Below are 14,860 nucleotides of genomic sequence, written 5' to 3'. Positions count from 1 at the left end.
TACAGTTCACATTACCCTTACCATCTTTCTGGCTGTGGAGCCCAAAAATGTTCTCTTCTGACCATTTCTTTTTTTTTTAAATAAAACAAATTTGTTTTTGTGGGCTTCGACGTGTGTGTGTGTATGTGTGTGGGGGGAACTAATCCATGTATGTTAGCAAGAAAAAACATTTTTCCTGGATTCTGTCAAGCTGATGTAACAATAAATCAACTACTAACAAGCAAACACTGTCAATACAGTTGATGACATGGTAGCAGATAGCTATATTAGATTGCCTAATCCATGCACTGATCTCTACCTAGGACTCAATTTTAAATTTGTACATGCATTTTCTAGAATTAGTTGCTGCCTCCTCCTTGGCATTCGCCTTGTTTTATGAAAATGCATTCATAGTCTATATTTATTGGGATCAATACGGGAGTCTTGATGTGTAAAAACACTGTTCTGCATTAGTCTTGATATCCAACCCGCTGATGATAAAGCAAAGATTAGGGGCACCGAGCTCCCTTGCAATTCTTGCAGAATATGATACCCATCCACTGGTTTATACATTCCACAAACTTCAGGGTGGCACTTTACATGAACTGGTCAGCAATTTGTAAAAAATTATATGTGTCCTTAAAACATGGCCAATATCTGGACCACAACCCTACCTCTTATTACTAGACATAATTCTCAGGCAGAGAGTAATGTCTATCAGCTTCCCTGGGTTTGTGGGGTTTTTTTTAATGCTGGGCATCCTCAACCAGTTGTTAATCATCAATCAATTTGTTTATACAAAAATGATAGGGAACATGAATGTTTCTTGGAGCGGCATTCCCCGTTTTCTTTTTTATAACTGCATTTAGACTTTTCCCCACTCACTAATCAGGTAGACAGGAAGGGGTCTCTATTGAATTATCCAGATATTATACAGCAGGTGATTCTTTTTGCTTTATTTATTTACTCTGTAAAAGCGAATTCAAATGTGTCTGTATTTTTAAAATGATTATAGCTGTTGTATGAATGTACAGCAGCAAGAGACTAAAACATTTAAGGCACATTTTCTACTTTGAATCAAATGTAGACAGAGAGACCTACTTTCTAAAGCCACCATTTTCCTTTTATCTGTCCAGCAATCAACATCCTATCATTACCATCATTGTAAAATTGTTTGAGAAACCCATCCCTAGTTTCAGTTTAAAGCTTTTGAACGTAAAGGGTTTTTCATTCTTTGATTCTTTGCATTTTTCACTTAATATTTTTTAATAACATTCACTTGCAAAAGCTGTTGATAGACTAAAGATACTAACGCAAGCAATTACCGTAACACTAAAATCTCCACCCACACCAGCAAATAGGATATTACACAGCTGTCATTTATATAATTAATGGAAACCTAAACTATGAGGCAAAAAAGCAGTTTAATATTAGAAATGTGTCACAATATAACAGGTGAGTCACGTATGCAGGCCCGGACTGGCCATCGGGCACACTGGGCATTTGCAGGGCCAGATTGATGTAGGGGCTGATGGAGCTGCAGCTCCAGGCCCCTACCTTAAAAAAGGCGGCCTCTACGGCCGTCCTTAATGCAGGGCAAAAGGGGCGCCTGCCCCTTAAGTCCACAGCAACTGCGTCCGGACCCGCCACTCTAGTAGCGGGCCCGCTACTTATCTGGGAGACACGCATCACATGATCCTGCTGCGCGTCTGCTTCCCCTGTGCAGTAGAACAGGTTGTTCTCGGAAGTCTGCGAGCGGCACGTACATCTTCAGTTCAGGTAAGGGGGTGAGGGAGGCTGTATGAAGGAGTATGTGAGAGTGAGTAAATTAATGAGTATCTGTGAAGCAGTGAGTGAATGAATGTTTGTGAATGAGTATATGTAAATGAGTATCTGAATGAGGGAATTAATGGGTATCAATGTATGAATGAATATCTGTGAATTAGTGAATAAATATATGTGAACGAGTGAATGAATATGTGTATGTGATAGCAAGGATGTGTAAGGGGGGGCAAAGATGCCACAGTCAGGCTGCTTTGACGGCAAAGATGCCACAGGCAGGCTGTTTTGGTGGCAAAGATGCCACAGTCAAGCTGTTTTGGGGGCAAAGATGCCACAAGCAGGCTGTTTTGGGGGCAGCGACCATCACATAAATCAATACCAAAGTGAAACCGTCCGTGGAAACCTTCCGGATGGGTGTCGGGGTGGCAGGGCCTGTCCTGGTGTGTGTTTGGGTGTTGTTGTGACAGAGCCTGTCCTGGTGTGTGTATGGGTGTTGGTGTGACAGAGCCTGTCCTAGTGTGTGTGTGTTTGGGTGTCGGTGTGACAGAGCCTGTCCTGGTGTGTATGTTTGGGTGTCAGTCTGGCAGAGCCTGTCCTAGTGTGTGTGTTTGGGTGTCGGTGTGACAGAGCCTGTCCTGATGTGTATGTTTGGGTGTCGGTCTGGCAGAGCCTGTCCTGGTGTGTGTGTGTGTTTGGGTGTCGATATGGCAGAGCATGTCCTGGTGTGTGTGTGTCTGGGTGTCAGTGCGGCAGAGCCTATCCTAGTGTGTGTGTGTTCGGGTGTCAGTGTTGCAGAGTCTCTCCTGGGGTGTGTGTTTGAGTGTAGGTGTGGCAGAGCCTGTCCTGGTGTGTGTGTGTGTATGGGTGTTGGTGTGGCAGAGCCTGTCCTGATGTGTGTACGAACACAGAAAAGAATCCCAGCACTCCAATCAGCTTCCAATCCTTAGGTTACTTTATTCAGTATTTCTCTTCAAGGACTGGAAACTGATTGAAGTGTTGGGATTCTTTTCTGTGTTCGTATACTTCAAGAGGGTTTATGCTGTCCCTTTTTTCCTGCTAGCACCCAGCTTCCCGGGAGTTGAGTGCTGAACCATTTTTTCTTTTTTAACTGTCCTGGTGTGTGTGTCTGGTGTTGGCGTGGCAAAGCCTGTCCCGGTGTGTGTGTTTGGATATCAGTGTGGCAGAGCCTGTCCTGGTGTGTGTGTGTGTGTTTGGGTGTCGGTGTATTTCTGATCCATTTCATGACTAAAATTTGTCTTTCTTTCAAAACCAAGGTTTTGACATTTCTAAATAACCCCAAACTTTTGAATAAGTGTACTTTCCAACATTTCAAATGGCCAAAGAGGCATACTTTCGTTTTAGGAGTGTGTTAGAGGGGTAGCTAAGGGGCAGTGTTTTATCAAGATTGTTTGTGCGCCAATGTCACCTGCTGATGGCTGTTTGTTGGATTTTACTTGTTTAAAAAGCAAATTGACTGTTGTTTATATAAACACGTTGTGGCATTTGGGACTGTAGAAAGAACACTGTGAACACAAACTCAAAAGAGGAACATCAACAAAAACATGGCCTTTGAGATATAGATACTAAAGAGGAACACTTCAGGGGAATGGTAGTTGGCTATTAAAAGGATAATATTTTTAAGCGTCACAGTCAACGCATATAACATATCATCTCAAGGTTTTCTGTGTATAATATGTGCTATTACCTTACTAATACCTACTCGCAATAACCAGAGCACATACAAATAATATGGGAAAAGAGTTGGAGGCCACGGGCCAATGTTTGAATTCAAGTTAGATGTGGATGAACACTTTTGTTGATGTTATATCATTTATTTTTCTTGCAAGCATCATAGGTGGAAAATTAAGGGGACACTTTTATAAGAAAAAAATAGATTTTAATTTAGCTTTTGTTCCTGCAGAAAACATATATTTAAATAATAAAGAAGTGGCCAGGTAAAATATTAACATTATGGAATTTTATACTACTAAAAGATATCCTATTTTTAATCTAAACCATATAAATAATATTTACTGCCACAGAAAAACTGTTCAGTAACTTGTTTCTATTGATATTTCCAAAGCATTCAATCTATTTTTTTACTTTCAAATACAGGTTTGCGTCTGAAAAAAAGGTTAATGTTTCATTTGTATTTAACTGAGATAAAACAAATTGTTTTGCTAGAACTGAACCATGTTCAACTGGATCTGGAGGTGAAGTCCAATGCATTTAACAAGAAACATATCTGATTTCTCCTTTATTGCTTCTCTTATTCTTTTATTTCTATATTTAGTGTTGATGTTTACATCTATATGAAAACGTGGTCCATTCTAAACTGTCAGAGTTGATTAGAAGTATTCCAATTATGAAATTATTGTATTTTTTTAATACAAATATGAAACAAAATACACTACATTGTTCCATACAAGACAGTTACCATCATGATTTCATTGTTCTGTTGGTGGAAGGAAAAAAAAGGTATTTCTGATCAATATTTCTCAGTCTGACAATCATTTAAATTGAATCCTCACAATAAATTAATGCTATATTCTGGTATGAATTAAACATTAATGTTGGTAAATCAGTGTAAAGTTTAAGACATACAGATATAATACTGTGTATTTCCAAAAGAATTAAGCTAAACTATACCAATTCACTATACAATACAATTATGATGTTCTACTTATTATGCCCTTTTACAGGACATTATTCAAAAAAATGATATAAAATAAATCAATATGAAAAATATATAAATTTTGGACAGACATCAAGACACTGTCAAACTAATTGAATACATATCTGCTTAATCTCGTCAGTCAGTGGACAATACACACCTGGATTAGCGACAGGTCCTCTAGACACAACCGGAAAAGGTGATTTCTGTAAAAATAAATAAGGAAAAGTTAATGGTATACTCTGTAAAGAAGCAGGGTTGTTAAAATGTTACATATTTTTGTATTACCAGTTACTTAATTATTTGGCAGTGCAATCAAACTCTGGGCATTTAGAAAATGAAAAATATGTATGTAGCTAGAGCTTTAAGTAAAACCTACAAAAGTTCATTTAACCAACCCTCTCCCGGCAGCAGATTCTGTAGTGATATTACAGAAGGGGACAGTAAAAACGAAATTTAACATAAAAAGGACAGGTTAGTGTCACTGGCAAACCCACCATAGAAGAATGCATATTAAAAACCCTATGAGTACTTTAATATAAATGCTTCCAAAACGAAAACAAAATAAAAGTACTTACCTAACCTAGAATTTGCCAATCTCCTGTATGGCATTTAGCTGGGGTGTGAAAAGAGCAGTGGCGACTCTAGGAACAGTATATAGGGGGGCACATAAGATACCACAGTAAAAACTGGGGGGGGCACTAATAAGTTCCACCACTAAATCATACCACTGAAATACTAAGTAAATATATATAAATAAGATACCGAAATACCAGAGTAATGCAGTATGCAATTATACATTTTCTTTGAAAGTTTTCCTGTCTTCCTCGGGTATTGCTTCAGATCTGAGAAAGAGAGGAAAACTCTTGAAAGCTTTTCTTTATAGTTTACAAATAAGTGCAGAGACAGAGCTTCAGATCTGAGAAAGAGAGGAAAACTCTTGAAAGCTTTTCTTTATAGTTTACAAATAAGTGCTATTTCTTTTACAGAGGCTATTTTATTGACACTGCCCTTACACACTGTCTTTACACACACCTGCCCATACATTCACATATACATATACACTGCCCTTATACATGACTGCCCATACATACTGTCTTTTACAAACGCCTGCCTATAAACACACATACACTGCCATTACACAAGACTGCCCATACACTGCCTTTACCCACACATATACACTTACATTGACCTTACACACACCTGCCCACACACACTGCCTTTACACACACCTGTCCATAAACACACATATACACATACACAGCCCTTTCACACACCTGCCCACACACACTGCCTTTAAACACATGCCCATAAAAACATATACAAAAACACTGCCCTTATACACAACTGCCCATACACACTGCCTTTACAAACACCTGCCCATAAACACACATACTGCCATTACACATGTCTCCCCCCACACACACTCCCCTTACACACGCCTGTCCATAAACACACATATACACATACACTACCCTTACATGCCTGACCATACACACTCATGTATACACATACACTGTCCACACACACCCCTGGCCATACACAGACATGTATACACATACACTGTCCTCACACACCCCTGCCTTTACACACACATATACACATACACACACCAGCTTACAAACACACACATACACACACACACATATAGATGTTTTGGTCCATATGGACATGCTGGCATCACGTGGTTGCTGCAGATTTGTCCGCTGCACATCCTTGATTCGACTCTCCCATTCCCCCACATCCCAAAGTTCCTCTATTGGATTGAGATCTGGTGACTGTGGAGGCCATTGAAGTGCAGTGAACTCGTTGTCATGTTAAAGAAACCAGTTTGAGATGATGTGAGGTTTGTGACATGGTGCATTATCATGCTGGAAGTAGCCATCAGAAGATGGGTACACTGTGGTTAAAAAGGGATGGACATGGTCAGCAACAATACTTAGGTGGACTGTCGCCTTTAACCAATGCTCAATTGGTACTAAGGGGCCCAAAGTGTGCCAAGAAAATGTGCCCCACACCATTACACCACCACCAGCCTAAACAGTTGATACAAGGCAGGATGGATCCATGCTTTCATGTTGTTTATGCCAAAGTCTGAACCTGCCAACTGAATGTTGCAGCTGGAATTGAGTCTTATCAGACCATGCAACATTCTTCCAGTCTTCCATTGTCCAATTTTGGTGAGCCTGTGCAAATTGTAGCTCATCTGCTTCAAGGCTCGATGAGTTGTGCATTCAGAGATATTCTGAATTTAAGGTATTCTGCATACGTTGGTTGTAACGAGTGGTTATTTGAGTTACTGTTGCTTTCTGCTCATTCTCCTGTGACCTCAAACATCAACAAGGCATTTTTGTCGACACAACTACCGCTCACTGGATATTTTCTCTTTTTCGGACCATTCTCTGTAAACCCTAGAGATGGTTGTGTGTGAAAATCCCAGTAGATCAGCATTTTCTGAAATACTCAGACCAGCCGTCTGGCACCAACAACCATGCCACATTCAAAGTCACTTAAATCCACTTTCTTCCCCATTCTGATACTCGGTTTGAATTTCAGCAAGTTGTCTTGACCATGTCTACATGCCTAAATGCATTGATTGGCTGATTAGCTATTTGTTTTAACAAGCAATTGAACAGGTGTAGCTAATAAAGTGGCCAGTGAGTGCATATACATATACACACATACACTACCCTTGCAGCCGTTTGTGCCCAAATCTTACCTCTCATCTTCCATCATCTTCCATCCAGTTGTAGGAGGTGAGGTCTCTCATTCCAGACCTTTGCTTTAGTGGTCCCTGATCACCATGCGGTGGCTATTGATGCAGAGTGCAGGGTATGACACCATATCCCAGCGCTCATCAATTACTGGTGCATAGTGATTAGGTAGCAAGGAATCTAACCTTGGGCCTCTAATATGTCAATATGCTTCTGCAGATGGGGTCTCCAGACTCTCCAAAAACTGTACATAATACGCTAGGTGAGATCTGTAAAGTAGTACAACCACCTCCCTCTTCCTGCTACCAATGCCTCTAGTGATACAAGCAAGGACCCTGTCTACTTTTTTACACTTTACTGCATTGCCTGTTTACCTTTAAGTCCTCAGAAATAATTACTTTCAAGTCCCTCTCTTCTGCTGTCAGACAGTGCCATATTTTGCCTTAGGTTTGCCTTAGATTTGTATGTCCCAACTGCATTATTCACTGCAGCTGCCACATTCTTGACCATTCTTCTAATTTAATTAAATAATTTGCCATTTGACTTGTTCTACCAGGAATGTATACTCTGTTGCAGCATAAAGACATACCTGGCCATTAGCATCATTGGTAATATCGCTCATAAAAATATAAAAAAGTATGGGTTCCAATACAGATTCTTGAGGTACCCCACTAATAACAAGATCTCCCGGTAGGCCAGCCTGGCCTTGACAGCTTCACTTGTGTCCATAGCCACAGCCACACATATAATTAGATTGCAGGCCTCAAGATCAGCCCCAGGGGAGGTGTCCTACTGGGAAATCTCTCTGTACCCCAGCAGGCCTGTCCAGCCCTGTCTTAATGTAACTATTACTAAAAACACTTAGCAGTTGCATTACCTTATTATGTACTGTGGTTTGATCATTTGCCATTATTAATCTTCTTATTGTAATGAACCATTAGTTTTAATCGACTTAAGAATACATTCTTCCAGATCAATAAGAAAACCCTTGACAATTCAGTTCACTTTTTTAAGATTGTGCACATAAAGGCCTCGATTAAATGACCTGACTATACTTTAATTTGCCTCAATAGTATAACCAAAAATACAGTTAGCAATTCAACAGCCTGACTAAAACCAATAGAATGATTGTACAGTCTTGCACACAGTTTTTAAGTGACATGGAGTATTAAGGAGAAAAACAAAATTACAAGATTTCTTTAACCCATCCCTACATGAAGCAGCAATTATCTACGGATATTTTAAGAGCCCCCTAAGTAGAACAGCATCTTTAAAGCAAATGTTTTCACTTTACTCAAGCCAAATTATATTTCCAAATTTAATTTAGCAAATTTAATTTGTTGTCAAGATAAAACTAAAGGTTATTTATTTTCTTTAGAAATGGACAGTTTACAATGAAAGCATATAAAGTAAACAATAAAGCAAAGCTGTTTTTAATAAGACTAGACTATGATTACCCTCCAGCAAGGAAGCACATATCTCTTTAAGATTCTTCTTGCATTAAATGAGAGAAGGCAAATGTTTAATGTCTTCCTCTTTAATAAAGTATTCCATAGTTCATAAGGAACACTTTTTTTCTGTTTGTTCACTGGAATCTCACTCAAGTGGAAATTAGTATAGTGCTATACATTCTATATGTTTATATTCAATGGAATCCAGGCTTTCAACTATAAATTAAGAGAACAGTTGGAAGATGTGGGTGAGAGCACAGTCTTGATTTCTAAGCAAGGGTTTATGGCTGTGTTTTACTTGTCCTTTTAAACGTGAAAACAGCAGAATCAATACAAAGTATTTGGATGCCATTCAAGCGAAATAGCTTGTAGGAAAAAATCAACTCAATTTTCACTTCAGAAATACAGCTATCAAATACCACTTTTGTGAAGGATTCTATTTTATCAATGAGGCCATTTGCAGAATGTGCGCAATCAGATAACATATTGTTGCCGACTCTCTTTAATCCTTCTGGGAGCACAATGTAAAGTAATCCAGCCTCCCTGTCTCTTACACCGCCCCAGGGATAAACCATTTGCAAGATTCAACATTAATGGCTGCTAATGGCAATCATGCTTTAATTACTTTGCTCTGTTCATAGATGGTATTTACTATCCATGGAAAATTGCAAATAGGTGATTGGCTAGAAGGAACTATGCAGAATAAAATTATAGGCATCTAAACCGACTTTAATGAGCCTAATTTTCTAAATCAAAATTGCCGCTTCAAAAGGATTTCAGGAAGTCAATTGTCATTTTTTTTTATCTGTTCAAACTCCAGTCTGGAAACTTTTATAATGCAAATCATTGTTTTCTACCTCAGCAAGTCGTTCACATGCCCTTAATTGCTCTTAAGTTATGTATTTTTCAGTCAGAGAACATGGTTTGTAAGATATTTATCATAATTATTTCATCCATCTAAATAATCCCCAAAACAGATTAAGGACCTTGAGAATTAATAAAAAAGGCAAACAAATAAATCACCTAGTTAGTTTATTAACAAAAATGCCAAATACAGTCTAGGAAAAATTATTGAAATAAGTATTTTTGTACTGAGCTTGAATCTCCACAATTCTGAGTTTGCCTTGGAGGCTCAAAGGTTCACAGCTGGTTAGTGGGCCACAGCAGCAACTTTTAATCCATTATTATTTGGCTCAGAAGCTATGGGAAGTGTTCTAGAATAGAAACTACCCTGTAAACATGCATGCTTTAGTGATTAAACAATAAGTAATACTTCAAAAAAAGAGAAGGAAGAATAGCAAACAATATCTGACTTTTACAATCTGCAGGTATCTTTTGAATATGCAATACATTTGAAAGACAAAAACAGAGAGATGCGAAATCAATATATTGCATGACCCATGGAGAGGCTTTGGAGCTTTAAGAACCTCTGCATCCTTTTCTCACTTAATGTACATTAAAAAAGAAATGCACATTAAAGAAATTTTACAAGATGCTGTAAGGGTTTCAAAAAATCTTAAACTCACATTCCACACTGCCAAAGTTCTAAGTGCTACTAATTTTTTTTTGTGTGTATGATGGGGCCTTCTCCAGGATCTAAACTCCTTTGGTTAGTTTGGTGAGAACTAGAAAATTAATAGTTATTCTGAATCCAAAACATAAATACACTTTAAATTAGAAGGAGGGGGATGCTGAAGTAACTTTTAAAATGGCATACAAACCAGTTTTACAAATAAGTTTACATTATATTTAATTTATCCTAAAAATTGCACTGCATTAAAATGGAATTTATTAGTTCTATTTATATTACATAATCATGCCAAAAAGTTATATATATTATATATATATATATATATATATTCAATAGAATTCTTACCTTGCTCCAACAACAAGTTCTTTGTGCCCAGAGCCAAATGATAATTGTGAAAAGTCCACAGCATTTTCCATTCTGAACATGTTTAGCCAGGGAGCAATTTCTGCAATAATGTAAATAAGGATTTAATCTGATTTGATATATTCAGAATTGCAACATAAAATAAAGTTATTCCATAGCAGCTAGGCACATAAAACATATCAACAGAATTATTGAGCTGGACACGTTCTATATTATGATTTTTTTTTAAATTATAACTCTCATATCTTGTCTGGATTTGAACATCTGAAATTGTGACAGAAACAAATCTAAAGAGATTGATGTGCTCTATTCTCAATATAATACTAATTCACAAATACTTTTACCTGGTTTTATGCAAAAATACTCCCCCAAGCAACACTTTCCAGCAAACTAACCTCTGTAACCCCAACCCAAAGAGTAAAGTTATACATTTATGTCAGTCAGTCATATAACACAGTACATCGTTTGTAGCATTAGCAGGACCCTGGAACAGGTATTGCAACTTGCATGTGAAGTAACATACACCATGGGTAGGGAACCGAATTGAAGTGCCAACTGTGCAGATCACATGTCCCATTGCAGATTCTGTACAAAGAAAAGGGTGACTAACACTGTCTGGAGTGCAAAACCTGTGAGCAGATTTTGCTTGTTTTTTGAAAATCTGATACATAACTGTATCATTAATCATAGTGAGGCCCGGATTAACGTAGGAGCTGATGGAGCTGTAGCTCCAGGCCCCTACCTGAAAATAGGCCCAGTCAGGGCCGGACTGACTGGCCTATGCTTGGCAGATGAGGCCACCAGGGCTGTCTTTAACGTTGCCCCTTAAAGCCCGCAGCAACCATGGCCGCGGGTGTCACAACCGCAATCACTTCCACAGGGCCCACTACTTAGCTGTGCATTGCTTGCATCGCCAAGGGGATGCAGGAACCCAGCAGAGTCACTTCACGTACGTCACATGACCCTGCTGCCCGTCTGTTTCCCCTGGGCGGTAAAACAGAAGTTGAGGTAAGGGGGTGAGGGAGGCTGTTTGAATGAGTTTATGAGATTGAGTGAATGAATGAGTATCTGTGAAGGAGTGAATGAATATTTGTGAATGAGTATATGTAAAAAAATTATTGGGACTGCTATTTTACATGCTGGGGTTAAGTTGTAGTGTTTTCATCCTTGTTTCACTATGGCCAGTCTATCTAGTTCCCATTGCACTGGTGGCAGAAGTGGGATCTGTTCTTCTCAGAATGTCTCCTTTTGACCAAAAGAGAGTGGGTGGATCGCCGGGTGGGTGAAGACTTGCCTATCCCGGCTTTGGCCGAATCCTTACAAATCCAAAGTTCCAAAGTAGAGCCCTGCGCGGGACTGCTTTTTAATCCCGCTCCCGCTGATTTTTTGTCCAATCCCACCTGCTCCCGCAATGTGAGTGTTCCACTCCCGCCCGCTCCCGCAACATGTGTGCCCAATCCCGCCACATTTGTGGTCAATCCCGCCTGCTCCCGCCACAAATGTGGCCAATCACACCACACCTCCTTACCTGATCTGCAGATTTCCCGTGCAGTCCCGCAAGGCTGCCCTCGAGTTGCTCCCTCACAGCGTCTTTTCTTTTGTTCCACCCAGGAACACAGTGGAGTCACGGGAAGTGACGTCACATCACGTGACTCCGCTTTGTTCCTGGGCGGAGCAAGGGAAGAGACACTGTAAGGGAGCAGCGCGAAGGCAGCCTTGTGGGACTGCGCGGGATTACCGGGACCCGCAGGTACAGTGTCTGACCGCCCGCTCCCGCAACACCAGCAAGACCGCTCGCAAGTTTTTGTCTGCGCCCACGGGACACGCCTCCCAATTCAGTCCTCTATTCCAAAGCTTCGTACAAAGCAAAGATTTGAGTAAAACTAACATATCCAGTCAATTACCTGTCCAGAAGTCTTATCTTTTCTCAACCCAACCTTGAAAGTGTCTCAGGATTTGTCAATAAACAAAAATATTGATAAATGACCATGCAGGTTAAGACCCCTGCTTCCATGGTAGCCTAAACATTACTCCATTATGTGTAATATGTCTCTATGTGTAAATGTATATTTGCTATGTGTTTCTTAACCACTCCATCTTTCAATTGTACAGCACTGCATAAAATGTTGTCATTAAATAAAATATACTAATAACATTACTTATTACAACCTGAAAGCAGCATTACATAGATTTTGTTACTGCACAATAAAATAAAGGATTTGGAAAGTGACTGAACTAGTTAAACATTATTAAATCAAATATTAAAGACTATTAAAGCTATTTTACTGTTTAGAGTAAAAAATATTTTTTTTTATAAATTATAGTTTGAGTATAATGCAGTTGTCATAATGAAAAGAAGTATTTATGTTAGAAGGTGGGAAATATTTAACTTGCACAAAGACTATTAGTTTAAAAATGAAACTGAATTGTGAGTGGGACAGATTCAAAAGAATAATGTAAAACTGAACTATTAGACTTTCTTTTTTTTGGCCTCCTGTGGAGCCTGCAAAAAAAAAATGTTCCTCTTGGCAAATGTCAAAGCTGGGTTCTGGAGAAACACAGCCCTTATAAACTGTTTATCTACTGTATACACAGAACACTAAAGTAGTACTGATCTACAGGCATACTCCCAACATTTCATCCAGTTAAAGAAATCAATTTTGTGGTTAAACTTGGACTCTTAACCACAACTTGTTATATTATATTATGGCCTTTTTATAACTCTTTTTGTAATTGGGCAAATTACCTAGAGTTGAGTATTTAAGATAGACAATTTTTGGTTTATAAATAGATTTCCTGTTTTTTTATTAAACTTACCATGTCTAAAAATAGTCCCAACAAGTAACATACAAAATATATTGACAAATATACTTTATGTATCCAGTGGCGGTGTGCTTTACACCACTCTGGCCAATACTTGGCATTGCACATTGTGATCTTCGGCTTGCGTACAACTGGTCGACCATGGAAATCCATTTCATAAAGCTCCCAACACATGGTCCATATGCTGATGTTATTTTAAGAGACAGTTTAGAACCCTGTAATGAGTGTGCTACAGAGGACAAGTGATTTTAAACTTGGTACAGAATATGGGCAATATACGCATGTGACAACTTTTTGCTTGGTCTGACTGCAGATAAAAACATAAAGATATACACTAGCTGTTTGGGATTAACAGTAAGATTATCAGTAACGTTGTATCTCCAGGACAAGTTAGTAAGTAGGCCAAGGGCAGTTACACTGACCAGGAGATCATATACAGTATCTGTTTTAAAGTTGCACCCAGCGGTTAAACTATAATAAATTTTGAGCTGTAAAAGGAATCCTGCGGCTCAAGGGCTTCAATAAATTGTCAAATTCACCCCCTTAGATCTATATGAACTGTATAATTTTGAGTTGCAAAATTGCACTGCATATATAACCAGTTTATTTTCACTGGTTCACATCACTAGATTGTCATACTAACACAGTAACATATTTTACAGGAAATGTATGGCAATGCCTTTACATCAAAGGACAAGTTAAGATTTCAGTGTGTTCTGGTGCGTAAAACTCAAAGACTTTAGACATAAAATAAATCGTAACACATACTATTCTAACTGGTGCAATAAAAGTGTGCTACAAAATATTTCCATCGTCTATGTTTGAAAGAGACAGGGTCTAATTTACAGACCTTACAAAACGCAACACTTACATTACATCCCATACAGTGTTGGATTGGAAGATTAATAATAAGTGAAACACATTTACTTTAAATTAAAATTAAGGATTCTTGTTAATTTACGTGGATAACATTTCAAGTCTCTGTCCAGCAGCACATAAAGCAAATCAGGTTCTAAAGTGCCTCAAATTTACGACTCTGAAAGCTCTATAGATGATCCTCTATTAATTTGCAGAATTTTGAACTAATTAATTACTTTTGAAAAGTAATGTTTCTTACTGCAGGATGATTCAGCTATGTTCTTTAAAAGTGAAATGAAAAATGTTGGTGCGCTAAGATAGTTCCAGGCTTAACTAATACAAATGTGTAAAATGAAGCCTACCAAACAGGTGTGAGCATGCTGCAAGTACAGTGTGTTGGCTGTACAATGTATACAAAAACTGTCTGCGCTTCTCATCCTGATAAAGTTGGCAACAAACATGTAAACACAATATAAAAGAGAGGTTTTGGTTGTATGAATTGGCCAAAGCATAATTGAGCTCATCCACCACGTCAAGGCTCGCACTCAATAGGGCGAGAACCTACTCTCACCTCCTACATAGTGAAAACACAAAGCTTATACTGCTACCAAAACCTTATTAATGTGTTGGGGGAGGTGCAAGTAAGCTTGGTTGCAGCTTGCTGTCCAGGGGTTAATTGGCAGCT

At 38.7% G+C, this 14,860-nt stretch overlaps 1 protein-coding gene across 1 annotated transcript in view; it reads right to left on the bottom strand.

Moving 5' to 3' along the window:
* Positions 1-14,860, bottom strand: part of SEMA5A (semaphorin 5A) — a 148,528-nt gene that overhangs the window by 64,434 nt on the left and 69,234 nt on the right. The window contains exons 4-5 of the mRNA XM_053466346.1: positions 10,477-10,576; positions 4,596-4,641 (exon numbers count right to left, since the gene is read on the bottom strand). Coding sequence (XP_053322321.1) covers positions 4,596-4,641; positions 10,477-10,576 — 146 coding nt within the window. The remainder of the gene's footprint in view (positions 1-4,595; positions 4,642-10,476; positions 10,577-14,860) is intronic.

Source organism: Spea bombifrons, chromosome 5 (assembly GCF_027358695.1).
Source record: "Spea bombifrons isolate aSpeBom1 chromosome 5, aSpeBom1.2.pri, whole genome shotgun sequence".
Taxonomy (NCBI): Eukaryota; Metazoa; Chordata; class Amphibia; order Anura; family Pelobatidae; genus Spea; species Spea bombifrons.
Note: the sequence above shows the minus strand (reverse complement) of the source record. Positions and strands in the feature narration are given on the sequence as shown.